This window comes from Struthio camelus, chromosome 2, assembly GCF_040807025.1.
Source record: "Struthio camelus isolate bStrCam1 chromosome 2, bStrCam1.hap1, whole genome shotgun sequence".
Taxonomy (NCBI): Eukaryota; Metazoa; Chordata; class Aves; order Struthioniformes; family Struthionidae; genus Struthio; species Struthio camelus.
This window is the reverse complement of record NC_090943.1, coordinates 20024386-20050777: the sequence shown is the minus strand read 5'-3', so window position 1 is coordinate 20050777 and position 26392 is coordinate 20024386. Positions and strand designations below refer to the sequence as shown.

General features: G+C 39.7%; 1 protein-coding gene across 1 annotated transcript in view; it reads left to right on the top strand.

Moving 5' to 3' along the window:
• GPR158 (G protein-coupled receptor 158) overlaps positions 1–26392 on the top strand; it is a 219095-nt gene that overhangs the window by 9082 nt on the left and 183621 nt on the right. Inside the window, exon 2 of the mRNA XM_009679769.2 lies at positions 7420–7525. Within this exon, the coding sequence (XP_009678064.2) occupies positions 7420–7525 (106 nt within the window). The remainder of the gene's footprint in view (positions 1–7419; positions 7526–26392) is intronic.

Sequence of the window (26392 nt, the reverse complement as noted above, 5' to 3'; positions counted from 1 at the left end):
TTCAGTCTTATGTGACATCAGTTAAATAAAATACATGTGCTGTTGCTGAAACCCTTCAAAAGGATCATTATAACTTAGATTTTTTTCCAGTGTTATGTAATGTTAAAGGAGCTGTTGTTTTATGCGCTCCGCTTGAGTTCAAAATTCCAGAGGGCTTCTCTGGTTCTGCAATTAATAGACTTATCATACCTCCTATATACAGCTTATAAGCAGAACTGATTAAATTATTACAGGGATCTTATCCATATATTTGATATTCTTTTGTCCTGTTTGATTTTAATGCTTACCAGTACAAAAACAAATATAAAAACCTGGAAGACAAACTTTGAATACCTGTTCAGCTGAGTTGTGCTGACCTCTGTGCAAAGAAGCTTCCCAAGATCTAGAGGACAAAGATATTGTTTATCACCATTTAAACATTGGCAAGCTATTCTGTGTAGCTCTTGCTTAAGCAGTATGGGAGAAATAGTACATGCTCCTTCTACTTTTTTTTTAATTTTGTGACAGTACAGGCAAAAAATCTTCTGTAGATATAGGCTTTACAACACATTTTTACAATGAAATATTATAACTCTTGAAACTATCAAGACCTAGCTAGTAGGCTGGGAAAATAAGCCTAAATCAATTTCTGGCACAGATTTCAAGGCAAACAGAATGCCAACAAACAGTGGTACTGGAAATTAAGATAGACATGAAAGCCTCTTAAATCAAACCTTCTGACCTGACAGAGAATCCTTGATGGCATCATTCTTCAATGGTTATCCATTATGCACAATTCAACTAATTCTTTCTTATTTGTGGATGTCCAAAATGTTAAACACATGCATGTAATCTTTAAGCTTTTTTTGTGTAAGGACTGTAAAATTGTGACAGAAAACAAATATTTATAGTTGTAAGGAGATTAACAAAATATACTTAACTTGCCAGATGGTCCACAATTGCCAGTAATGTTATTATTAACTTACCACTGTGGCTTGAGTTCAGCCAGGCAGCACTGTCAGCAAGGATGAATATGTTATGTTGACAAGTTGAGTCTTACTATCATACCATTGACATTTGTGTCTTGTTCACTTCTATCAAGATAGCAGAGTTGCAGTTCTTCCCAGTTAATTCAGTAAATATAACATTTAGAGGTAGGTGGTCCCTCTACATACAAGGAGAATGTGTTCTTCCATATGTTCCATTTCTCCGAATGCTGAATCAAAAATAACTAAAAATGCGGGTGGCTAACCAGGCTGTGCCTGCTATCTATTAATCACAGATGAATTTCAGAAATAGATCAGCATGTACATATCAGTGTACTCTATATGTAATAATGATGGGGTAGAAGTCTGAGATGGTGTGTTAAAATGGCAAGACATCCCAAATGAATGCTGTAAAAGGCTTGTGCCATAATGATGCCTTCTGTAAATGCCACATCAACACTTATAAAAACTTTTTTTTGAAAGCATTGTAAATCCTCAAGTAGTTACAGTTTTGGCAAGGTAGAACAGGGTCTGTGGTCTTACCAGGAAACATGGACATATATTGCAGAGGACTAATGAAAAAGGATAAATACACACAGTGAAAAGTCTGTGACCTCTTGGACACCATGTAGTTTAGGAGAGATTTTTTCCATATGCCTATTTCTGGATGGCACTGTTTTCCCTTCCTGTAGACTTTCATTCTAATGATTTATAAAGTTATGAGGAAAAAGAAAAATCGGAGCAGATTAATCGTATCAGAAGGCTCAGGTTGTGCTAGTGAAGAACTGCAGAGAAGGGAGGAGTTATAGGTAGAAATGATAGAAGTGTTTGTCTGTATTGGGATCATGAAGGTTGGATTTGGTGAAAGGCAAATGCTCTTTTAAAAGTTTTAACACAAGAGTAGGAAAGGAAAATGGCTTCTGTGTCAAATGGAAGCTTTCTGCATTTTTTCTGAAAAACAAAGTATGATGAAAATACTTTAAAGTTACATAAAATTTTCAGGCCTGTACAGCTGAACAGGAAGCACCTCACTAAACTCAAATGCAAAAGGAAGTGAGGTGGAAGCAGGGACAGGTGACCCTGGGGGAATATAGACACACTGTCCAAGCATGCGAGGAAGGGGTTAGAGAAGCCAAAGCCTGTCTGGAGTTAAACCTGACAAGGGACATGAAAGGCAGCAATGGAGGTTTCTACAAATACATCAGTAGCAGCAGGAGACTAGGAAAAAAGTGTACCTGTTGCTGAATTGGGCAGGGGACATGGAAAAGGCAGAGGTACCGAATGCCTACTTTACCTTAGTCCTTATTGGTTGGATCAGCCTTCAGGAATCCCAGGCTCCTGAGACCAGATGGGAAGTGTCGAACAAGGAAGACTTACTTCAGTGGAGGAGGATCAGGTTAGGAAATATTTAAACAAGCTGACCATCAGGTCTGTGGGACCTGATGGGATGCGTCCACAAGTACCAAGGGAACAGGCTGATGTTACTGCGAGGTCACTTTTGATAATGTTTGAAATGTCATGGTCATTCAGGGAGGTTCCTGAGGACTGGAAGAAAGTAAATGTCACTTCCATCTTCAAGAAGGATCTACAAGCTGGTCAGCCTTACCTTGATCCCTGGAAAAGTGATGGAACAAATCCTCCCAGAAACCGTTTCCAAACACATAAAGGATAAGAAGGCAAGGGACAGTTGTCAGCATGGATTTATGAAGGGGAAATCATGCTTGACCAGCCTGATAGCCTTCTATGATGAGGTGACTGGCTTGGTGGATGGAGTGAGAACAGTGGATGTTATTTATCTTGACTTGATTTTGACGCTGTGTTCCCTAACATCCTCACTTGGCAAACTGATGAAGGATAAACTGATAAGTGAACAGTGCGAGGTGGGTTGAAAACTGGCTAAAATGCTGGGCTCAGTGTTATGATTAGCTACATGAAGTCCACCTGGAGACTAGTCACTAGTGGTGGACCCCGGGGGTTGATGTTGGGGGCCAATATTGTAGCATCTTAATGACCTGGATGATGGGACCGGGTGCAGCTCTGTAAGTTTGCGGATGATACAAAACTGGGAGGAGTGATTAATAGACCAAATGGTTAAGCTCCCGTTCAGAGAAACTTTAACGGGCTGGAGAAACAGGCAGAGAAGAACTTCATGAAGGTCATCAAAGGAAGAAAGCCAAGTCCTGCACCTCAGGAGGAACAATCCCATGCACTACTGCATACTGGGGACTGACAAGCTGGAAAGCAGCTTTGCAGAAAAGGTCCTGGGGGACGTGAGCCAGCAGTTTGCTTTTGTGGCAACAAAGACCAATGGTCTCCTGGACCGCATTAGAAGGAGCGTTGCCAGCAGGTTGAGTAAGATGATCCTTCCCTTCTGCTCAGCACTGGTGAGACCATATCTGGAGTGCTGGGTCCAGTTCTGAGCTCCCCAGTATGAGACAGACATGTACATACTGGAGTGAATCTAGCAAAGCAGCTGTCGTATGAGGAGATGCTGAGGTAGCTGGGACTGTTGAGCCTGGAGAAAAGAAGGCTCAGGGTGATCTTATCAATATATATAAATACCTGATGGGGGAGAGTAAAGAATATGGAGGCAGACTGTTCTCAGTGGGGATCAGGAGAAGAGGCAGTGGGCACAAATCAAAATACAGGCAATCCTATTTAAAAAACAAACAAAGCCCACTTTTTTTTTTTTAAACTGAGAGCATAATTGAATGCTGGAGCAGGTTGCTCAGAGAGGTTGTGGAGTATTCATTGTTGGAGACAGTCAAAAGCTGATTGGACATGGCCCTGAGCAACATGCTGAGTTTGACCCTGCTTGAACAAGGGGATTGGACCAGATGATCTCTAGAATTCTCTTCCGAACTTAACTGTTCTGTGGTTTTGGCAGTTTATTTTTGAACAAAATAACTGTATCAAGAAAGTTTTCAATGGTTATAATACGTGCACTTTTAATCAGTTCTGGTGCTAAAAATCTGGAAGTACATTTACTTTCATTCCAGTATCTGAAGTCAGAGTATTAGGATGACATGCTCTTTTATATCTCTCAGAGCACTAGAACACATATTACAAATTCTTCAGCTTGCATCATGTCTTGTACAATGCCATACTCAAATGTTTGCTCAGTGCACATACTGTCCATAGTTTCTCGGTCTCTTAAGTGTTGTCTTTGTCATAGGTAACCTTTAGGTAAATTTTATTCTATTGGCATTTTTTTCCATCCCTTTGTATTGACGTTGTGGTTCTACACAGGCCGCTCATTGTATCACATAGCGCACACACTTGGGAGGGGGGAGAAAAGAGGGCTTAACTGTTCCTCCTCTCCTAACAGTGGTGTTTGTACAGTGCCTCTGAAAGTTCTACAGAAGGGCATGGTAAAAAGTATTAAAAAGAGTTGATTGTGAGTACTGTCATTGATGTAGCAGTAAGTACAGCTTGTATGCTAAATGTTTGCTTTCTTAAATCTGACATTAGCAAATTAGGAGTAGAGAGCACACAGCTGAAGTTGCACTGTTTTCATGTCCTTGCTCCAGTGGAGGCAAGGATTAATAACTTGCGGAGTTGGGAAGATGGTTCGCGGCCTGAAAGGATACTGGTGTTTGTAGTCATGGGAGTTCAGACTGTAGAAATGAAAACTTTTGTGTAAAGTAGGTGAAGCTATTGACTTAAAATGGTATACTAGTTTTATAAAATCAGTACAGACCACTTATCAGTTATGAGTGAATCCATGTAATGATCCAACTGCCACAAGTTCTATACTGACGTTTTGCTAAACCCAGACAGCAACAGAGCAGTCACAGATGCATGGTCTCTCAAGAAGATGGTGTAAGGGTTTTATGTCCAAAGTCATTCTCTAATTTATTTTAGAGAAAGTAAGGAAACTGAAGTTGTTTTTAGATATTAAACTACAAGCTTACAGCTTCTGGTGACTTCTGAGCTGTTTGTAATAAAGTGTTGGCTTTGAAACTGGTAGGCTTTCACAGAATCACAGAATCGTTTAGGTTGGAAGGGACCTCTGGAGATCATCTAGTCCAACCTCCCTGCTCAAGCAGGGTCACCTAGAGCATATTTCCCAGGATCACATCCAGACGGGTTTTGAATATCTCCGGGGAAGGAGACTCCACTACCTCTCTGGGCAACCTGTTCCAGTGCTCTGTCACCCTCACAGTGAAGAAGTTTTTCCTCAGGTTCAGATGGAACTTCCTGTGGTTCAGTTTGTGCCCGTTGCCTCTTGTCCTGTTGCTGGGCACCACGGAGAAGAGTCTGGCCCCATCCTCTTGACACCTTCCATTCAGATACTTATACACGTTGATGAGATCGCCTCTCAGTCTTCTCTTCTCCAGGCTGAACAGGCCGAGCTCTTGCAGCCTTTCTTCACAGGAGAGGTGCTCCAGCCCTCTAATCATCTTTGTAGCCCTCCGCTGGACTCTCTCCAGGAGTGCCATGTCTCTCTTGTACTGGGGAGCCCAGAACTGGACACAGTACTCCAGGGGAGGCCTCACCAGGGCGGAGTAGAGGGGCAGGATCACCTCCCTCGACCTGCTGGCAACACTCTGCCTAACTCTGCCCCAGGACACCATCGGCTTTCTTGGCCACAAGGGCACACTGCTGGCTCATGCTTAACTTGTTGCCCACCAGGACTCCCAGGTCCTTCTCCACAGAGCTGCTTTCCAGCAGGTCAGCCCCCAACCTGTCCGGGGGCATGGGGCTCATTCCTCCCTAGGGGCAGGACCCTGCCCTTGCCTTTGTTGAACTTCAGGAGGTTCCTCTCCGCCCAGCTCCCCAGCCTGTCCAGGTCCCTCTGAATGGCAGCACAGCCTTCTGGTGTGTCAGCCTCTCCTCCCAGTTTAGTATCATCAGCACACTTGCTGAGGGTGCACTCTGTCCCTTCCTCCAGGTCATCGATGAATACGCTGAGCAAGACTGGAGCCAGGACTGACCCCTGGGGGACACCGCTAGCTACAGGCCTTCAACCAGACTCTGCGCCACTGAGCACAACCCTCTGAGCTCGGCCATCCAACCAGTTCTCAACCCACCTCACCGTCCACTCATCTAGCCCACACTTCCTGAGCTTACCTAGGAGGATGTGATGGGAGACAGTGTCAAAAGCCTTACTGAAGTCCAGAAAGACAACATCCACTGCTCTGCCCTCATTCAGTCAAGACAATTTCTGAGGAAACTTGATGAGAACTTAAATGTTCTTGGTGTAGAACTAACGCAGTTCAGACAGTTCTTGAGGGCTTGTTTCATGAATGTAGGAAACTTTTTTTCTTGGTTTTTGGGACATCAGTGGTATACTTCTGGGTTTCACTGGCCTTCCTTAGTTATTTACATCTCCTCGAAAGGACTTAGTGTTGATATATCACCTTATAGACTCAGCAATGGAAGAGTGAAGATTGGGAAGGGTCCTGGAGGAGGGCACAGGACTGAAGCTAGGGCCACAGAGTGGAGGAGAGGCTGTGCTGCTTGTGAGTGATGAAGAGGCCCAGCTCTCCAGCAGGCACTGTTGTGGGAATTTTCTCACAGGGATGTCCAGATGTGACTGGACTACCCAGTGAGAGAAACTCATGAGCAGGAAAAAGTGCATTGGGCTTTGTCATATCTGAGAGGGAAAGATGTGAGTGCATTGGGGCAAAATTAATTTCTGGATGGCTGCAACTTTCTGGAGTTGAGGAAAGGTGGAAATATAAGGCATTTTTGGGGGGAACAGGATAGCGCTAGGTGTTAGCATGTGCAGTCTGAGCTGGGCAACAGACAGGAGGAGGCCAAGCAGTGGGAGGTGAAAGGAAATAAGGCATGATAATACTTGTGGACAGGAAGCAGGAATGGCCTTAATTTTTTTTTTTCCTCTGTTAGTGTTTCTTGCCATTGAAGTCAACAGAGGCTGGGGGAGGGGGCAGGGAGAATAAAGAAAAAAGTCTTTTGCCCAGTTGTTTTGGAAAATTGCATCCCCTGGAGCAGGAGTGGGATGTCATTGTCATTTGGCATGGGAGTCACCTCAGAGTGATGGGAGTCAGGGATCACATGTGGTGGCGCCTGGAGCATGGTGTTCAGTGCATGCAGCCCACGGTGCCCTGGTGATAGTGCCGATCTCGGGATTAGAGGTGCAGGTCATTAGCCATGTTTATTTTAGTTCTTTGCTGCATCATAAACCATGAAGAATATTAAATTATTTCAGTATGTAACCTATTCTTACCTACCGTCTTACACTTATTCAATCCTTTTAGATTTACAGAGTTCTTGTGGTAATATATTTTCAGTAGATTCTAACATACAAATCTATCTCTGTCATCATAACTTCAAGAACACAAAACTCCTCATTTCTGTTTTCAGACATTATATCAAATTCCATATTTAGAAGAAAAATGTTGTTCTGCTCTCCAGACCACAGAGGCATAAAACGGTTTACCTTGTATTTCTGTAATCACTGTGTTCATGATTGTTTTTTCTTTTTCAGAGGTGTTGTTAAAGTCGACATAAACCTGCAGAAGGTGGATATTGACCAGTGTTCAAGTGAGGGGTGGTTTTCAGGCACTCACAAGTGTCATCTCAACAGTTCGGAGGTAAGTGTATGAAGGAACTGAACTAAACTTTGAAAGAATTGTCTTTCTGCTATGAGTAATTTTGTATAGTATAAATTCTGTTGGTTTTATTTATAGTCTTTAAATGTGATTTATAGGCCGAAAGGATCTTTCTGTGCAAGGTATAATGATATGCCTGTGTGTGTTTTTGTTTTTTTTAAGAATGCCTGAGTTTAAGGAATATTGGCATTAAAGAAAACAGAAGGTAGCTTATTGGGCAGAAATATTAGCTGTAGGGACAAAAAAATTAAGTGAAATGATTTATGAAGTTCTGCTTGCAAGTCAAACAAACCATTATTTTACACTCGGAATTAAAATAGTCTTGTAAGGGGAGTCTATCACTTCTGACTGGACAGAAATGTAAAACATAATAGAAGAGACTGAAATGCTGGTAGTATTTGTTCAGAAAAGCCTAGGCTTTTGGAAGTCTAAGTTACATGGAATAACAGGCAGCACTGGATGCTGTAATTCTTTTTTTTTTTTTTTAATAGAAATGCCAGCATTTTGACAGAGCTGACTAAATGTTTCTGTTCAACTCCTTCCTGCTTTCCCTTTCTTTCGAAGGTCTGTATCTGGCTGTGTCTGTCAGTGTATTATAGATCACTCAGCCTGGCCAGTTTTATGTATCCAATGAAACTTTAAAACCAAAATGCATTCAATGATTTTTCCTTTTATTATTATGTATAATGTTATTTTCAAAGGCACTTATTTGTTTTCTGTGAAACTTGTACCTGATGCACTTGCATGGTTTCAAAAAAGACTATTAAAATATAAGATATTAAAAAATAGGGAAAGTTGATAGTTGCATAACAAAAAACAGGAGATATTTGGCTATTTTTTCCATAGCACAATCATTTCTGAAAGTCAAATCTGAATTTAGGGAAGAATTATGTTTGAATAATTCATCTATTAACATTTTTTGAGCAAGAAAAACTTAGAATTGTTGTAAATTTTTTTTACTTGAAAATTTGATTTTGTTTCAAGTTTAAGAAAAAATCAAGCAGTCTCTCATTTAAAAACACTAAATTTAAATGAAATATTTCTTTGAATGGAAAAAAGGGTTTTATTGCTTGGTCAATTAGTTTATAACTTTCCATTCTGAAATCAAGGGGAATGTTTTTTCAGTATCTCCTCTTTCTTCCTGAAAGAACATATTGTTTTCTGTGAGATCTGGTAAAACCTGCCCTTTAATATTTCCAGCTATCCTGAACATAATTGTTTTTTTTAGCAAGTGTTCTTCCTTTTCCTACTATCGTACAAGCAGAAATGTCGGTGGAGTGTTGGGGTGCTAGGTTGCATCTCTTCCTGCAATCAAGAAGAAAAGAAAAATCTTATGAGAAGACTTTAAAAAAAAAAAAAAAAAAGGCAAAAGTAAAATGAAGGTAATGAAGTAGCGGGCTTTACTCCCCTTTGGGGGTGTCAACCCCACTACGTGGGACTGAACTCACTTTGTGTCTAGTTCAGTGCCCGCTGTTTGCCATAATGGGCTCTGAATCATGCTTCGTGTACTTAACAGGAAAATAGAATCAGCCTCAAACAAACCAGGTGTAATTCTGCAATCACACCTCCCTTCCAAATGCAAGTCCTTAAGAGTGTGTCCTGGAGAGAATAATGCAAAAAGCCGCTCCCTCTGGAAGAATTTGTCAGAGGAGGAGAGAAAAAAAAATTTTCTTCACTCTCCTCATTTCATTTTCACAAGAGTAAAAACTAGTTTTTATTTCTCTGTAGAATTCAATCCATGGAATAGGGGTTTTCCTCATGCATATGACATTTACTAAAATCTGTCTTCCACTTGATTATTGCATATGAGGCAAGTGGAGTGTGTCATTTAGGAAAATGGATGCTGAATGAAATTATGCGTGAGAGAAGACCTTAAGGGTTACAGGAAGTTTTTTGTGACTTGCAAAAAATATTTTAATTCCACAACCTCTAGTGACTCAGTGGGAAAGCTGGAAAATCTCACTTCTATAATTTAGCCTTTTACTGTGCCTCAGAAACTGAGGTGGATGGGGAGGTGGCTGGCATGGGCTTCTAATGCAGAGCCTACACCTGAGCACCACTGCTGGGAGGAGCTTTGAAGCAGCACGGGATTCTCAAAATCCTGAGCTTCCTGCGTAGAGCGTGGTCGGTGCTTCTAATCTACTGAGGGAGGCAATAATGTTTATTTTAGTTAAAATGTAAAACATATGTTACAGATCAGTTCTTCATGTTGGGAATTTGGGGTGTGTTGTAAAGCTTCCTGTGCCAAAGTAAACTTCTTTGCAGAGCTCTTATTTACCAGACTCATTTACGCTGTTGTTTTTCCATCTTATTTTTTTGGTCCTTCTTTATTCTGCAGGGTGCTTTCCTTCTCCTTGAGAGCTAACGGACTGCTGTACGTAGTCTTAATCATGCTACTGTTGAGCAGTACCTTAAACTATTGAGTCCAACTTGATGTGTCAATACAATGCCAGAGTTGGTTTGTGAGGTTTTAGAGAATAGGAACCATTTTATGTTTGCTGATGTAATGAAGGATGTTTAATTTTTCATATTGGGAAGCTACATGTTTGTTTTGGCTAGCCTACTACAGTGCTATAGTCCATAAATGAGTTCCTGTAATGCAATAAGGAATTAAAATATATGTTCCAGGGTGGAAGTTCTGCTCCTGCCCTGACTCAAGAAATGCGAATTTACTTGGGTGCTCCAGCAGGCTACACTGATTTTTGCAATCTAGATCTTCATTGTGTATTTAGGACACTTAGAGATGTAGTGACACCTAGATCTAAATGCTTAGGTGTAGGTGTCTTAAACTTAATCCCTCCATTAGATCTGCCTAAATGCACATACGCATCTATACTCACAGGAACAGGAATTCTTTAACGAATAATGCTGGATATGAGAGATAAGTTAATATTCACAGCTTAAGAACTTGATAACTTGGACTAGGAAGTAGATGCCACCTCATTAATGGCTTTTCAACTTGTGCATAGAGTAGCAACCTGCTAACTGTCCTTCCCTTTCCATAGCATTTAACAATGCAAAGTCAGCAAGAGTCTGATGGCTATGAGACGGCGAAATAGGTAATACAAACCTTTCCCAGAATGAAAGTCGCTGGCAGGGAGCACTTTTCCTTCCTATATCTGAAGAGGATGGAAGCTGAGGTGCCTTGCTTGATAACATTAGCACTGGGGATGGGAAGTTGCTGGGGGCTATCTGCAGATGAACACTTTCTCTTTTCTATGCTCACCACTTTAGGAGACTCCAGCCTAATGGAGCCCTCTGTTCTGTCTTTACACACAGCTCCCCTGTGCTGTGTTTCATGCTTGGTGGTTTCATAAGGATCTGCCCTGTGGAACAAGGGTAAATTACATAGTTGTGCAATAATACCTGTCCACACAGTGTGTCTTATAAATGCTGATGAAACTGTGTTCTCCATCATCCCTTTTATCATCTTAGAGATGCAGAAGGACACGCTGATGCTGGAATGCTTTGATTACAAGGTCAGTCTTCAGTAGAGCAAGGCCAAGAGCACAGATCTCTGGATTTCCAGTTTTGTTTATAAGCTAGATCCACCTTCCTCTTTGTAGTTTTGCTTCAGAGTTGTGTAGACTTTCTACAGATCATTCTGTAACCCTTTGTCTCGGAAAATTTCCTGTTTAGATCTGAATTTTAAGTGCGCTACTCTCACTGCTTAGGCCCAGGTACCAGTATCTTTAAATCTGGGGCATAAAGCTCAGTATTTCAGAGATCCAAATGCCCTCTTACATGTGTAACACTAAGGAATTTTAGCAAGTGACATATAGAAGAGGAAGGGACAGACTTTGTTTGTAGACACAAGAAGAAAATAACTTATGAGTTAGTAAATTGCTTGCTTCTTTATTTTGTAATATATTTCAGTCTCTTTTTACAGTTGCAAAAATCTACTATGCAGTTTACAGACAAGTTCTACTTTAGGAGAAGTCCTGAAGTATTTATCATGTAAATAAAAATAAGTTGAAAGAGATGCATTGTAGTAAATGTGAATATGTTGGATTTGAATAAATCAGTGGTGTGTATGTGCTGAGGCTAGACAGAAAAAAGGAAAGAATGGATGGGACCAGAATTTTAGCAGAAAGACTGTTTGAAAGTACTGTATAGCCTTCATTTGCTCTGGTATGGATTTCCTAGAAGATGCTAATATATGTGTAATATTGGGATTTGGCTTTAGGAGGACATCAAGAGGAACCTGACTGTGTGACGGGAAAAACTGTAGTGCTCATCCTTGCTTGAAAGAAAAATATATGAATAGGGAATTAAAGAATGTTATGGTGGAAATGCACAAAATATTTGGACATCCTACTCTTCCTTTAACTCCCACGTGTTATTTATCTTACTTTATGTATTTTGTATTCAAATTGAATACAAAACAGAAGCAATTTAGGGGAACAGGGACTGTAACCTTAGATCTCCCATTTTTAAGTTGACTGCCTAAATCACTCCCATTTTTAAGTTGACTGCCTAAATGTTTAAGGTCATGTTTCCTCCTGATTTGTTCTTGTTTGTGCCCAGGGCTTATACACCGCTGATATTGCAGCGGCCCCTGTGAACTGAGAGAGCAAGGGTACCCTTTTCCAACCTTAGGATGACTGGAAGCTGCCTGATTGGATTAGGCAGGAAGTTAGGTGAGGCATCACATGGTGAAGCTGAACTGCAGTAGTGGTCAAAGTCCATTTCAACTGTGTGTCCTCCTGCCCCTTTGCAACCCTGCTCCCAAACCATAAAAGGCAGGGGATGTGACTTGTTAATTACTGAACTTAAGAGATCATCATTTTTCAAGTGTGAGAATTTATTAGTGATAAGAGATTATAACAATGATAAAAGTATAGCAAAGCCAGAAATAACAGAACTGGGAACGTGTATACATATCAGAGGTCTACAGTTAAATCATGGGTGCACAGTACAGTGATCACTCTTGCCCTTTATGGGCTACCCTTCCAGTATAGTTTCCCCTGACTCTCAAGCCACGGGCGCTCAGTACAGCGACCAGTCCTGCCCTTTCCTTGAGGGTCACCCCTTGTGTCCATAGTTTTCCCTGGATTCTCCTCTGCACTCCACTGGCACCAGGGGCATCCTTGCTGACGGGTGGGTCCTCGGGTCCCCAGGCCAGCTGGCGGCGGATCCCTGTCCGCAGCAAAAGTATGTGGTTTTTACTCCCTTTTAAACCCAATCAAAACAATGCTAGCCCACAGTTGCACAAAAGCTGTAGGGCTGTAGTCAATAACTGTGCACATCAATAGATAACCTAGTGCTCAACCGGCAGTGTCGTTAACAATGTCTGTTAACAAGCCCTTCCGTGGGGAGTTGCACAGCAGGGAGAGGTCTATGGTGTCAGTCTGCGGTGTCAGCTCTCCTTTATCTGGACTTGTCAATCATGGGGTCTTTGGAGGGTGTACCCCCAGGCTCCAGCAACCCCACAGTGTGGTGGTGCTGGCTGTGGTGCACCCGGGGTTTGTTAACTCCTGGAGAGCACCCCAGAGCAAGCCCTTCTGCTATGGGCTGCACCATCCGGAGTCCCACGCTTGCCTTTGTGGCACTTATCGAGGGCTATGGCCAGGTGCTCATTTCTTGAGCCACAGAACTAAGGGATAACTCATGGTGGAGCGCAGAGGGCTGTATTCTCCTTTGTCCTCTACCTTGACACCCAAATAGGGAGCAGTTTGCCTGAAAAAATATACATGGGCAAGAGATTTGGATTCTGTGAGGCTGTAATGGACAAGGTGGTAATACTTGCAGGACTAGAAATAATTAAAATGAATTGGGGAGAGGGGAAGATGATGCAGATAATTCTGAAAATAACGGAAACATAGTTACCCAATAACAACTCAAAAATAATTTTTATTGTACAGGCAAGACTCGTGAGGGGTAAGAAAGCCTGCATATATGAAACCTTTAAGATTTTTCTTTTAATATACTGGATTACCTTTCGCATATGTGCTGGCAGCAGCTGCTGGTGCTTTTAGTAATGACTTTAGAATCCTTGTTGAGACACCAACAATAAAATCGAGGCTGAGGGAGCGCAGGGGTGTCTGAGGAAATCGGTCAGCGTAGCCCGTTGAGCTCGGGCGAACACTTCCAGCCAGCAGCGTCAGTCTGTGAAGACTGCAGTAGATTTCACGTTGTTCCCCCCTCTTTAATGAGGCTGCCAACAGCTTGTAATGTGAGGCAGGCTCAGCTGACATCCCTTTGGGTTTCAAAAGTATTCCACAAATGACATTAGTGCAAAAATATCTAGAGGGAATGAGAGAGGCAGAGTAAACAGAAAAGCTGTATTGCTGTCTGTATATAATATGTGTATATCTGTGTATGTACAAAAATGCCTATGCCTACTGTATGTGTATTTATTCAACACAAACAGCCAATTGAGGAAAAATGACCAATACGGCTGAAGAAATTTTTGAGCTTTTTTATTTTTTTTAGATCTCCAGATTATCTTGGAGTACTGCATTTTATCAAACTGTACATAATGCTACAGGCAACCAAAACCTGAAAGTGTTGCAGGGGGAGCCAATTAACAATAAAGATTATAATAGGAGACTGAGTAGTTGGAAGAGAGGAGAAAAAAAGCCCACATCAAGGCTTTTCAGGTTTTCCAGAGATGCTTTCTAGTGCCCGTGTCAAACTAGCAAAAAGGCACTACACGCGCACACACACACACATGTACACGCTCTCTGTGGGAGGGGAAGCAAGACAAAGAGGTCATCATCCAAAGTCATGACAAACCAGTGGTCCATATTCAATATAATTTTAGGGGGTTGTTACTGCTGTTTTCTGCCCTGTTCACTAGGAAAAATGTGGTCAGAATGAGAGAAATTTGAAAAGGAAGCTGTATGTTGGTGATGCAGTCTTGCAGTGAGCAGGGTTTGCAGAATACATTTAACATTTAGTTTGGAAGTAATCATCATTCTTGAAGCTATGTATTTCATCCAGGAAATGGCAGCAGAAGTACCCAAACTAGGGTATAGAGCATGCATGAGGATATACTTCATCTTAGCAGTAACCAAGATCTTTAACTGATAGCATGAATATGCTTATCAAATAATATATCATATCCTGGGCTAAAGAGGCAATCTAAGAGTAAGAGGAGCAGCTTTCATTAGTACACGGATAAGGAAAACATCGCTAGTGCTTCTTGGAACCAAAAGCAGAAAGACTGTCTGTTCTGTCAGATTGATAGCTGCTCACACAACTCCCAAGTATTTGAAGAGCGTTCAGTAGACACAAAAAGCATTTCAGCTGCTATTTCAAAAATAGCTTTGCATCATCTGCGTTTGTGGGAAAAGTCCCTCTACGGCAGTACACCAAATCTAATCTGGCACTCCCCCAGACAATTACATAAAATGAGGTAGAAGCTTGTCAGAGCTTTCAGTGATAAACAAGGTGCTATGAAAATCAACTTTCAGTACAAAGAAGAGCCAGGTTGCTTAGCTACAGCTATCCTTGCCTTTTTAGAAAAAATCTTAACTGACTCTCTGTTTTGCAGGAGCTACCTTGGCTTCTTAATGCTTTCTTCAAAAGAAGAGAACCTTTGCAACAATTGCTTTCATCTTAGTTAGCAATGTTAACCTGAGTATTGAGTGTTTATCCAGGTCAGCGGTTCTATTTGCTGCTGTTTTCCTCTTCTCCAGAGTTAAGAAGTAGAAAACAGCAGGTGATTGGTTGAATGATGCTGACTGAGAAAAATTAAAATAATATGAATGTATTTGTTTTCTTTTGCAGTTGATAGGCAATCATGACATTGCATCAATTACTGGTAGTTCTTCCAAATCTGTTGCTGCATCTTTCTCTGCTGGAGAGAGCATCATAAAATTAGCCGATGCTGATTAGCTTAACTGGTGATACAGTCCTTGCAGGATAAGATGCAGTGTTTATGAAAGTAAAATAAAGGAAGTCACCCTTGCTTGATTTGCAGAGCCTTGACATGCCTACACAAAGGTCCAGGCCAGGTATTCCTATTTCATTTTGCGTGAAATGAAAAGACCATCCAGTGACTAAAAAACAAATTATGAAAAAACATCCTTATGCATTCATTCTGGGGAAGCAGCAGTAGCTACCAGTTAGGATACCTTAGTCTTTGCTTTCAGCCTCTTTTGTTTTCTTACTGCTCTCTCTATGAAGTTTTCCCTCTTACATCCAAATGTTTGAAGTTCACAAGGGAAAAAAAAGGAAAGGACAAATGTGTGAGAATAGGTGACTCGAGTATGAGGATAGGAGGTTTTTCAAATTATAGATTTTGGTTCTATTCTTGCGATTGTTTTAGGCACAAAGAGAAAAAGGTTCCTTTGGACAACTCTTTACAGCCTTCTTGGAGGAAAGCTGATGTACTGAAGGGAAAAGTAGCCCCATCTCCCAAGCCACCATTACAATGAACTACCAAAATAGAGACTGATAAGGACAGATTAGGCAGGGGGCATTCCTGTTCTTTTTGCTTTGGAAGAAACCATCTGAAACAATATATAAAAACCTATATAACAGCTGTATATGGTGGAGAAATAAGTCTCCCCATTGTCTTTGGAAAGGAAAGAGTTAAGAGGTGGGATCCCAGAAGCTTAGTTAGCTGGTGGGAGTGAAGGGGAGGTCATGGAGAGATGGATGTGGGCAGAGAGTAGAGGGGGCTTTCTTCCGTCTTCTCTGGAGAGAGACTGAGAAACTTTCTGTGGCTGGGGCAAGAGATGGAAGAGTAGGGTCTACTGGGAGCCGCAGCAACCTTTCTGGTGAAGAGCCTAGAGACTCTGGCCGGGCTGGACTGTTGCCCTTGGGCAGCTGGCTGAGAGTTACCTTTCCCAGGTGTGATGTGGTAGCAGCTGTATCAGATCTGGACATAAACAGAGCACAGCTTTATTCAAGGCTTTCATTAGTTACCACTAGGTTCAGAGGACTGTACAATATATGTAAAATGTCTCTAATAGCATTAAGCACAATTATATATAAAGTGATTCTGTACATATATATATATATATATATATATGATGCTTCAGTATCAAAGTATCTGGGTCCCTCCTATGTGAGATTTGATGTGTTTATCTTGGAAGATATGTAAGTACCTCCATATCTTGTGAGATAATATGTATACTGTTATCCTCATCTTACTGCTGGGATGCTGAGGTATAGTGATAATCTCTAAACTGTTAGACCTGCTGACTCAAATTGAGGTGTGATCTTCAGGTGTGCAAATTACACTCCCCACAGTTTGATTTCTGCGGAAAAGCGTGCTGAGTGTTTGAGCTGAAAGGGAGTCCTTATGTGCCCTAGCCAGGGAGCCAGTCTGGATCATCTTTAGTCAGGGATCTCTGGGTACTTTACAGCATACATTTACCCCAAGCTTTTGAGGCCTCCAGAAACAGCAAGTATCATGATGTCTCTCTGAAACCTCTGTCCGAACAGGAACTTAAATCTACCTCTCTTAAGAGCCATGCAAAAATCTTAAGAAATTGGTTCACAGTTTTCTCAGTGATCTTGGTTTGTGATAGCGTCCTGGTCAAAAACAAACACACCAGTCAACTTCCTCTCACCTAAACACAGTATTGCAGTACTTCTTGTCACTGCAAAGGATACTAACTTCATGCGAGCTGTGCTGACCCTGTTCCTGACTTGCATATTTAGCTGTTTGCTTACTCAGCTAATATGCTGCAGAGGCTTTTTTGGTAGTGAAAATACAAAAATTCTGCTCATGCAAGTATTCTACGTTGAATTATTATTACTGGAAAATCATGGACTTGATAAACAGTATATATAATGTTCTGACAAAACCAGTGGAAAAAGCTTGTTGTCTGTGTTAAAGGTTTTTTTTTTTTTTAGTGGAGCAACTGTTTCTCCTGCTTTTTTTTTTTTTTTTAATACTGCATGGTACCTGCACAAGAGACAAGTTTAATTTAGCCTTGTAGAGAAAGTTCATTGCATTTTTTTCCTCTAACAAATTAAAATTAGATTGAAAACATATTAAAGATCCCAAGATGAAAAACTGGAGAGAATAGCTGCTGAATCTTCATATTTGAGCAATACACTAAGCCAAGGTAATAGCTTTAATGGAAACAAACTCATTTAGTTTTATTTTTTGCAGGAGAATTTCACAGCACTAGGTATTCAAATGCTGTCATTTTTGTTGGTGACTTCTGGTAGGAGGTGAATTTTTTTTTTGCAGTGTCTTTGCAGATAAAAAAAGAACTCCTTTTGGTTCACCTACGCTTTCATGTAAATCCCAGTAATTCATACAACTTCTTCTTCCAGTTCGCATTTGCCATTACTGTAAACTGATGGCTATCATGACATCCATTCATTGAGCAGAGGCCAGTCTCCTAGAAATTTCTCGGTCTTTGCTAACCTATGCAATATCTCTTCTTTGTGCTTCTTCATCACTTATCACCCTGTCTTATTTTGGATCATGAAGATATTAAGCACACTCCTAACATGGGAATCTAGAACATTTGATTTTGAATTTTATCTTACTGAATATTTCTTCTTACTTTTCTTTTTATATTTTGGCTAGTTTCTAATCCATTACTGAGCTTCATCTTACTACAGCTTTGCTTACTCATTCATCTTCTGTAAGGGTTTTACTTTTCTTTCTGTCTGTGAATACATAGAGAGAGAAAAAACACTTCTGCCCACCATCTTATGCATGTAAAGTTTTGAGGATAAACAGGATATTTACCATCTTTGACTCCTCCATTGCTCAGAAGAGGTAGTGAGGAAAAGTAAATACTACTGTAGAAACAAATGAGACAATTTTGTATTTGTAATACTATACTGTTTTCTGCTTACAGAAGGATTAGAATTCCTCTGTAGTTATACTTAGCCCCTGGATTTACCACAACTATTGTTCACTGGGCAATCAATTTCCATTTATTTGTGTGAAATAGTAGAATTTGCTTACTGAGGCCCACTCTTTTTGTCAGTGTACTTTTTTTTTTTATTAAACCAACTCCATCTAATTGTTCTGTTAATTTTTTCTTAGTACTTTTTCATCTTTCAAAGATGGCTAGCCAAAAAAGAAACTGGTATCTACAGAATGCTATAATTTTTCATTCTAATTTAGGCAAAGTGAGCTCTGTAACTTTCATCTAAGGTAGTTATGGTCTTATTTTAAAGGTTTATATTTGAAAATAAAGCTGAGAAGTAGGTTGGCCTAACCTGAGAAACAAACTGAGCTTTCCCTGTTGCTTATAAATAGTTGGTTGCAATACTCGAATATTTTACTGCCTAACCTGTATATCAATGTGTATGTGTATGCACAAACATGCATGAATACACATACTAATATTTTAGGCAATTGTGAATAGCTTTGTGGTTTGCATATATACATTCTATCGGAACTGTTCTGTGATGAAATGTTGCAGAGATTTAAGATATATTGCTACTAGTCTTGCAGCTAACACCATGCACCAATACAGGGTGGGAGCAAAGTAGCAGGAAAGCAGCTTGGCAGAAAAGGCCCTGGGGGTCCTGGTGGGCAACAAATTGACTGTGAGCCAGCAATGTGCCCTTGCAGCAAAGATGACCAACAGCCTCTTGGGATGCATTAGGCAGAGCGTTGCCAGCAGGTCGAGGGAGGGGATCCTTCCCCTCTGCTCAGCACTGTTGAGACCACATCTGGAGTGCTGGGTCCCTTTGTGGGCTCCCCAGTATGAGACAGACATGGACATGCTGGAGCAAGTCCAGCGAAAGGCTGCCAAGATGATTGAGGAATTGGCTCATCTGTTGTATGAGGAGAGGCTGAGGTAGCTGGGACTGTTGAACCTGGAGAAGAGAAGGCTCAGGGTGATCTTGTCAGTGTGCATAAATACCTGATAGGAGACAGTAAAGAACATGGATCCATACTCTTCTCAGTGGTGCCCAGTGACAGGATTAAGCGACAATGGGCACAAATTGAAATACAGGAAATTCCACCTGAACATAAGAATTAACGCTTGTTCACTGTGAGCATGGTTGCACGCTGGAACAGGTTGCTCAGAGAGGCTGTGGATTCTTCATCCTTGGAGATATTCAAAACTCAGCTGGACACAGTCCAGGACAATCTGCTGTAGCTGACCCTGCTTGAGCAAGGCCCCAGAGGTCCCTTCCGACTTCAGCCATTCTGTGTCTCTGTGATTGGCTCCTCTTTCCTCAGTCACATCATTCATTTTTCTTCTAGAGCTTATATCTGGAAAATAAGGTATTCCTTCTGAGCTTGTTTTCATCCTCAAATGGAATGAAACTTGCAACAGCAGTACATTTTTCTGAATAAATTTTAAAAAAGTTATTAATTGGGAAATATTAAAATACATCTTTCAGGGAGGAGCTTAGACAATTGTATAATGTGCAAAGCTGGTAAAACTTGATTAAAAAATATGCTTTTTGAGAAAGTTCTGCGTGGTAGTAGAAAATCTCTCATTAATAACATTTTGAGCAACTCTAGAAATCTGTCAGAGTCAAGTGTCCCCCAACTCCTTTTTTCCTCTCAGAAGTTTTAGAAACCTTTAAAACCATTTGTCCACCTCCATCGCTAATTGCATCCATCTTATGTCATTGAATAGTCATTCTAATTTTTTAGCAATGCTGAGACAGTTTTAGTTTTTCTTCCAAGAAAGGAAATCAAATAAAGCAGCAGTACACAACTTGTACACTTTGGTGTATAAAGAAAATATTTTTGAATATAAAACATGTTTATATTCCTATATATGTAAAAGACACAGCACAAATTGGCTTTAAGCATGTAATCATCTTTTAGTAATTACCTTGATGTTTATCATGTATGTTTCTGGGTGAAGTAAATTAGATAAATATTTGCATATTAGTTTGTACTGCAGTACTGGCTAAGAGATCCAGTTGTGGTCCAGGACCCTACTGTACATGACATGGTGCAAGCAGAGAGCAAATATTCAGCCTCTAGAGCTTACACTCCTGAATTCATGTTGTTCCAGAGCCCTTCAAATTGAATACTGCATTACACTAGCTGAAGGAAGCATTTCTTGGTAGTTCAATTTCACGAAGGTCTCATATGGATACTTTAGAGGGCACTTGTCTGAAATAAGCGTCTCAATAAAATGCTCCAACCATTCTGATACAAATCTTACAGAAGATTTTTGTGAAAAACTCCAAGATTGATATTTTATTTTTCTTGGCTCTAAGAAAACTCTTTCTAATGAGTTACTCCGTGCTAAGGATGGCTTTCTAAGGGACCAGGTTATTACTGCTTAGTCTGTGTAATTATAAAAATCAATTTTTATGAAATACTATTTAGTAAGCCAATTAAAGAAGAGTTATTTTCAGAGGTTTAGTGCTTATTTCAGTTGTGTTTCTTTTCCATAGGTGACTGAGACTTGCCTGTAATCATGTATGAGTAGATATTCTAGCTACTTTGCAACATTGCTTAATAGAAAATGATACATTATAACAGTTATTTTTCTTACAAGGGTAAGCTAGAAATATTTTCTTCATTGGTTACATTATTATAGAAGACATATTATGCACCTTTATTATTGTGCTGTAGAGCACCAAATTTTAGAGTATTTCTCTAGTAGATATTTATATATCTTTGTTATCATGCTAGATGGCAAAAATTTTGGAACATTTGGAATAAATGAGAGATGCATTGATTTAGAAATTTTAACTACTTATTTAATTTTCCTTAATCCTTTAGTTAATGCTGTGTTTAAAAGCATGTGTGCATTTTTTAAAAATATGAAATGTTACATAGGGAGTGAGTGGCATGTCTCACAGAGGTAAAAAAGAAAGCAAAGTTATGTGAGTGGGAAACTCCAGGTATGTCAGTGGGATCCCATGGCTGAAGAAGGCTTCCTTAAACTAGAGTTGTAAGCCTGACCTTTCCAAAGATTAGAGAGTGATAGAAGAAGAGGAGGGCTTGAAAAGATCATATTCTATACAACTGTTGAATAGATACCTTACTAAGAGTTATATAATATGACAAGAATAACACTGTTAACATTAGCTCTGTTTACAGTGAAATAATGTCTTTCTTGTCTATTGAACATCTGATAGGGACATCTGTCTCTGTCTGTGCTCTTCTTATTTCATTCCATTTGGTTTCCTCAGAAGATATAAATACTGTTGCAAAGAACAGTATTCAGTTTTTTTTTCCCTGTTACTTCTAGCCTTGATTAAGTCTCAAATAAATTTTGTTCTGCAAGTATCAAGACATTTATGTTTATCCATTCAGATGTTTCATAGCTCTATGATTTCTTAGTAATAGCTTTACATTAGGAATTACTATTGCACTCTGGAGTATGCAGACAGTTCTCATTCATGTGTTTTCAATCCTTGTTTATTCCTGAAGAACAGAGGCAGTAATCTGTGATCCTTGCAAAGATAAGTGGAGCAGCTGACCTTTTGCACTGGCCCTCAGAGGTCCTATTGAGCATTGTTCTATCATTGTATTCAGTTTTTTTGGAATATTGTCTGTAGTGATTGTCTGCATTTTAGATCTCGGAGGGAGAAAGAGCAAATGGAATGTATTCTCTATTGCAACAAAGGCTGATCAGCTCACCGTTCAGTGAATCATTCTTTCTGTATCTCCTTCTCAGATACTATTGATCTCCTTGTTCAATGTAACCATCAGGACAAGAAGCATGCTCTTAGTAATTATAACTCTGTGGACATGGTCCAAATAGCTGAGGTCAGGATCAGTTCCTGGCAGGAAGGCATTCTGACTTTTGGAACACCTTTGTGCCGTTTGAAAAAAAAAAGCTTTCATTTCTAATTCCTTTTTTTTTTTTTTTTTTTGGAAAGGAGAACCCTTTTATTTTATTTCCTGAAATAAAATAACCACTTATCTTGCTGTCTGTGTTTCCTTTAATTTTTGAAATGACTGCAGGCATCGCAGTGATCGTATTTTACCTTTCAAGAAGAAACTTTATATTGATAGCCACTGCTGTAGTGACATTTTTAAAAATATTTTCTTTCACTAGAAATTTATTGGAGTAGAGGGGAAATCTGTCTTTCTAGCACCTAGCACAAAGGGACTCTGAGTTTGTTTGGCCTACCTGGATGTTACCAATAATTATTTTAGCCTCTTGATAGAGTAGCATAATTATGATGGAGTGCATTTCCCTTATGGAAAAGCAAAAAAGCTCCCCAAAAATCAACAAAAAAAACTTCCCTTTGGAAAAAAAGCAACCCCCACAGAGTTGTATAAATTTGTGCTCTTGAATCTACGTTTTTATTTTAAATGGAAGTTTCTAGCTTAGTCTAGACTTGATTTTAGGATTGTCTTCCTGGTTCTGGGAAGTGTAGAGATGTAAATAAAGCTATCTGTGTGCAGCTCTTTCCCCTAATTCTCTTTTTGAAATTTTCCTCTTCTATAGGTGCAACTGTCCAGAGAAATATTTTGGATTTTCCCTCAGCTTTTGTTTCTAGCTATATTTCTGATCTCTTCTAGGTTGCCTTGCTATTATTTTTCTATTCTTACTGGCTTATTGAAATCTCTTCTGCTGCCTAGTGGTTGGGGACACTGAGGAGGGTGGAGGGGTAAATGAATAAACATCCATGTGCGTGTTGTTTCTTTTTTACCTTTGTGGCTATGAGGGCAAATGCGTTGTACACTGGTGATGTATGTACCATTAACCATGAAAACAAAGTCCAATTTTCTATTGCTCTCAGATTTCCAAACCCAGACCTTTCTGGAGCATCTATAATAGTCATTGATGTGTTTTTTGATTCAGGGTAGAGGTGTTTTGTTTGATATGCAATGGTCTGTATGATATAGTTGGTCAGATTATGTTGTCTGGTACTCCCCTTTCGCTTAGAGCATAGTCTATAAAGTCATGGAAATGCTAAATCATTTCGTTGCATGTACCTTTGGTGCTGTTAACATTTCAGTTGCTCAGGGGGTTTTCTGTACCGTAGATGGTCCTTCCCTGTTTCATGTCATTTGTAAATGAGATTGGCCAAGAGCCTTCCAAACCCAGACAATTATACAATAATGCAGTGCAATTTTATTTAGGCTAACCCATTAGTGGGCTTTCTATGTCAGAGCTGGTTTTCTTTTTCCTTCAGCCACTTATTTCTGTGTAGGGGACAGAATTTTTTACAATTAATACACATTTAATACACATTTAAGAGAAATTCTTCTTTGAAGTTTTAAAATGCTACTACTTTGTAATGAATTTCAGTAAGAGAGGATTTAATGTAGTTGCTTTAAAATTGCTCCTTGTTCCAGTGCACAGTAAGGCGCTGTGCTTTCCAGAGACTGCGCTGAAACCTGTGGTTTCAGCTTTGCACTGCTTTAAAGTACGTCTCTACTCTGCAAGATGAATATGCAGAAATGGCAGCATCTTTCTCACACAAATCAGCAGCTTGTATCTGTTTTGAACCAGTTCTGCTTGCATATGTGAAAACTCTTCTTAACACAGCAGAACAAAAACAGAGTTAGGGTAGAAGAAACAGCTTTTTTTTGTTCATCTCCCCTTGGCTTGCTACCCTGGTGGACAGTTAGGAGTCCAATTCCTACTAAGCTTGACTCTGTAGTGAAAATCAGGGAAAGGCGTCCAGCAGGCCTCTGACAATTTTCTTTGAGCCCTCTAAAATAGCCCTGCTACATTTTGATTACAGAATCAATCTTGTCTTTATTTGTTACACTATGTTTTGTTGTGAGAAATTAAGCAATGCTTTGTAGCCCTATGGTGGTGGAGTGCAATCTGCAAACCTCACAGACTGGTCAGGTTTCTCTCTTCCTGAAGATAGTCTAGGAGAAGGAAAAAAAAGCAGATTTTGGATACTTGCCTGAGACTACCAGTTTGGCTTTTGGAGAGGAAAAGCTACAGACACATGACCTGAGAGATAGAAGAAGTATGAAATCTCATAATGATAGTTTTAAGCGCTCATTATGCGGAAGACGACACCTTTTCTTTTCTTTCTTTTTTTTTTTTTTTAAGAAATAGGCTGAGGCAGGCAACTTATACAGGTTGCAGATTCATCTCAAAACACGTTGGCCAGGCACCTGTAAGAAAAAAAATCCAATTTCAGATCAGCTGACGCTAGACTTATCTATCTTTTTCTCCTTTTCCTCTACTTGTATAAAGTAGGTCCTCCCTCAAACCACTGCTAACTCTTGTGAGATTCAGCTCAAGAGATTGTGCTCTGACTGAAAGGCAAAGATTACATATTTGAGGCATGATAAGTTATCATTTATCAAAGTATATAAAGATATTTACAACATAGATTCCAAAATGAATATTTTTCAATGCTTCTTCAAAATAGTATTGTTTTTATCTATTACTCTTTCTCATGAAGAATTATAGTGCTTTTTGTTGTCTCTGTCAAAATGGCATAAACTGACATTTCAGATCGGATAGTCCTGAATTTTGGGGCAGCCCATGATCTGATTCTCACAGTTAGAACCCCTATATAGCTTCATGAGAGATGACAATGAGAGTATGTTCTCCAATTTGATACTGAATGTGAGAGTTGTTCTAGTTCTTGTGAAGACAAATCTTAAGATCTCTTTCCAAAAAGCCTGCTTGTACTGGAAAAATGTGGGATGAGTTCTACATCACAGGTATAAGGAATGTAGACATGCTTAATGTCATGTAAGTAAATGATGCTAAAATCAAAAGTAAATCAGGCTTGAAGAGGCTGCGGTCAAGTAGACTCAGTTTAAGCCAAGAAAAGACGATAGGCTGACGTGAAAAATCCTTCCACTTAATAGGAAGGGGCCAAGGTTTTCCTGTTTATGTTTTTTCTTCCCCCAGTGGTAGGTTTTCTTCTGTTTTGTAATGAATCAGGTTATCAGTAACAAAGCAGTTGTTTAGAGCAGTACATTGAGGGTCATTAAGATCAGTGGGGTGGAACTAGAACCAGATGGGCAATTTTTGATAATCAGTTTCCTCCTGCTGGATGCTGGAGTCATGGATGCTTCTATGTGACTTTGAACTGAAAATATTTATAATGACCAAAGATAAAATTTGTTGAACTATTTTGTTAAGTCCTGTGCGTGAAAGTTGTGTTACTAAATTAAGCTAGCTGATGTGTAAGGATAGTAATATAAAAATTAGGTTGTATTTGGCTATGTTCAGTCATGTTTGAAATGATTAAAGTATTTATGCCTTAATTGTCAATACATGTAAGTGAATTCTGACAGAGGAGCCACATGCTATTGCAATATTGCCAGTACACCTAGCTATATGCTATTGCTTTGTAAAAGAGCTCAGCTTATAATGAGAAGATCCTTTGTCAATTTTTTCTCCTGGAACTTGAAAATATAACAGTATTTTAGCTGATAAAACCAATGGTGCTTTCAGGCATGAGAAGTAATGAAGAGACGAAATCAGCAGGATTCTTAGCTAAAGCAGTAATAGGTGTAATGAAAGATAAATAAGAGGAGCCTCTCACCTGAGGATGTAATTATTTGATAGGGCATAGTGAGGATATTAACTAAAATCAAATGATGAAACAGCCATTTTATTAAATATCAGATGAGTAAACACTGAGAAGAATGCAGAAGAATTTAATTGCTTATATTCAAGATAAGTAAACCATTTTTATTTAGTATAGCACTACCTAGGAAGTAGCTAAGAATTTACACCTGGAACTTTTATTTTGGACTCTAAATTTAAACTTTGCTTGTATATCAGTTTCTACCAGGTAATTATTTTTATTGAAAAATCCCTGGTTTCTAATTCTTAGATTTCTAGTCTTAGATTATCCAGATGGATAGGAATGTCAAAACTGTTATGTCATGAGACATTCTCTACCCCACTAAAGGAACGCATAAGCGACAATGTAGTTCTGCCATCACAGGAGACAAGGCTTCCTAAGACATCAGAGCAAAAAGTTGTTCCATCAAAGATAGGAACGAGCACCTAATGGGTGCACCTGTAACATTAATTGATCCACGTCTGA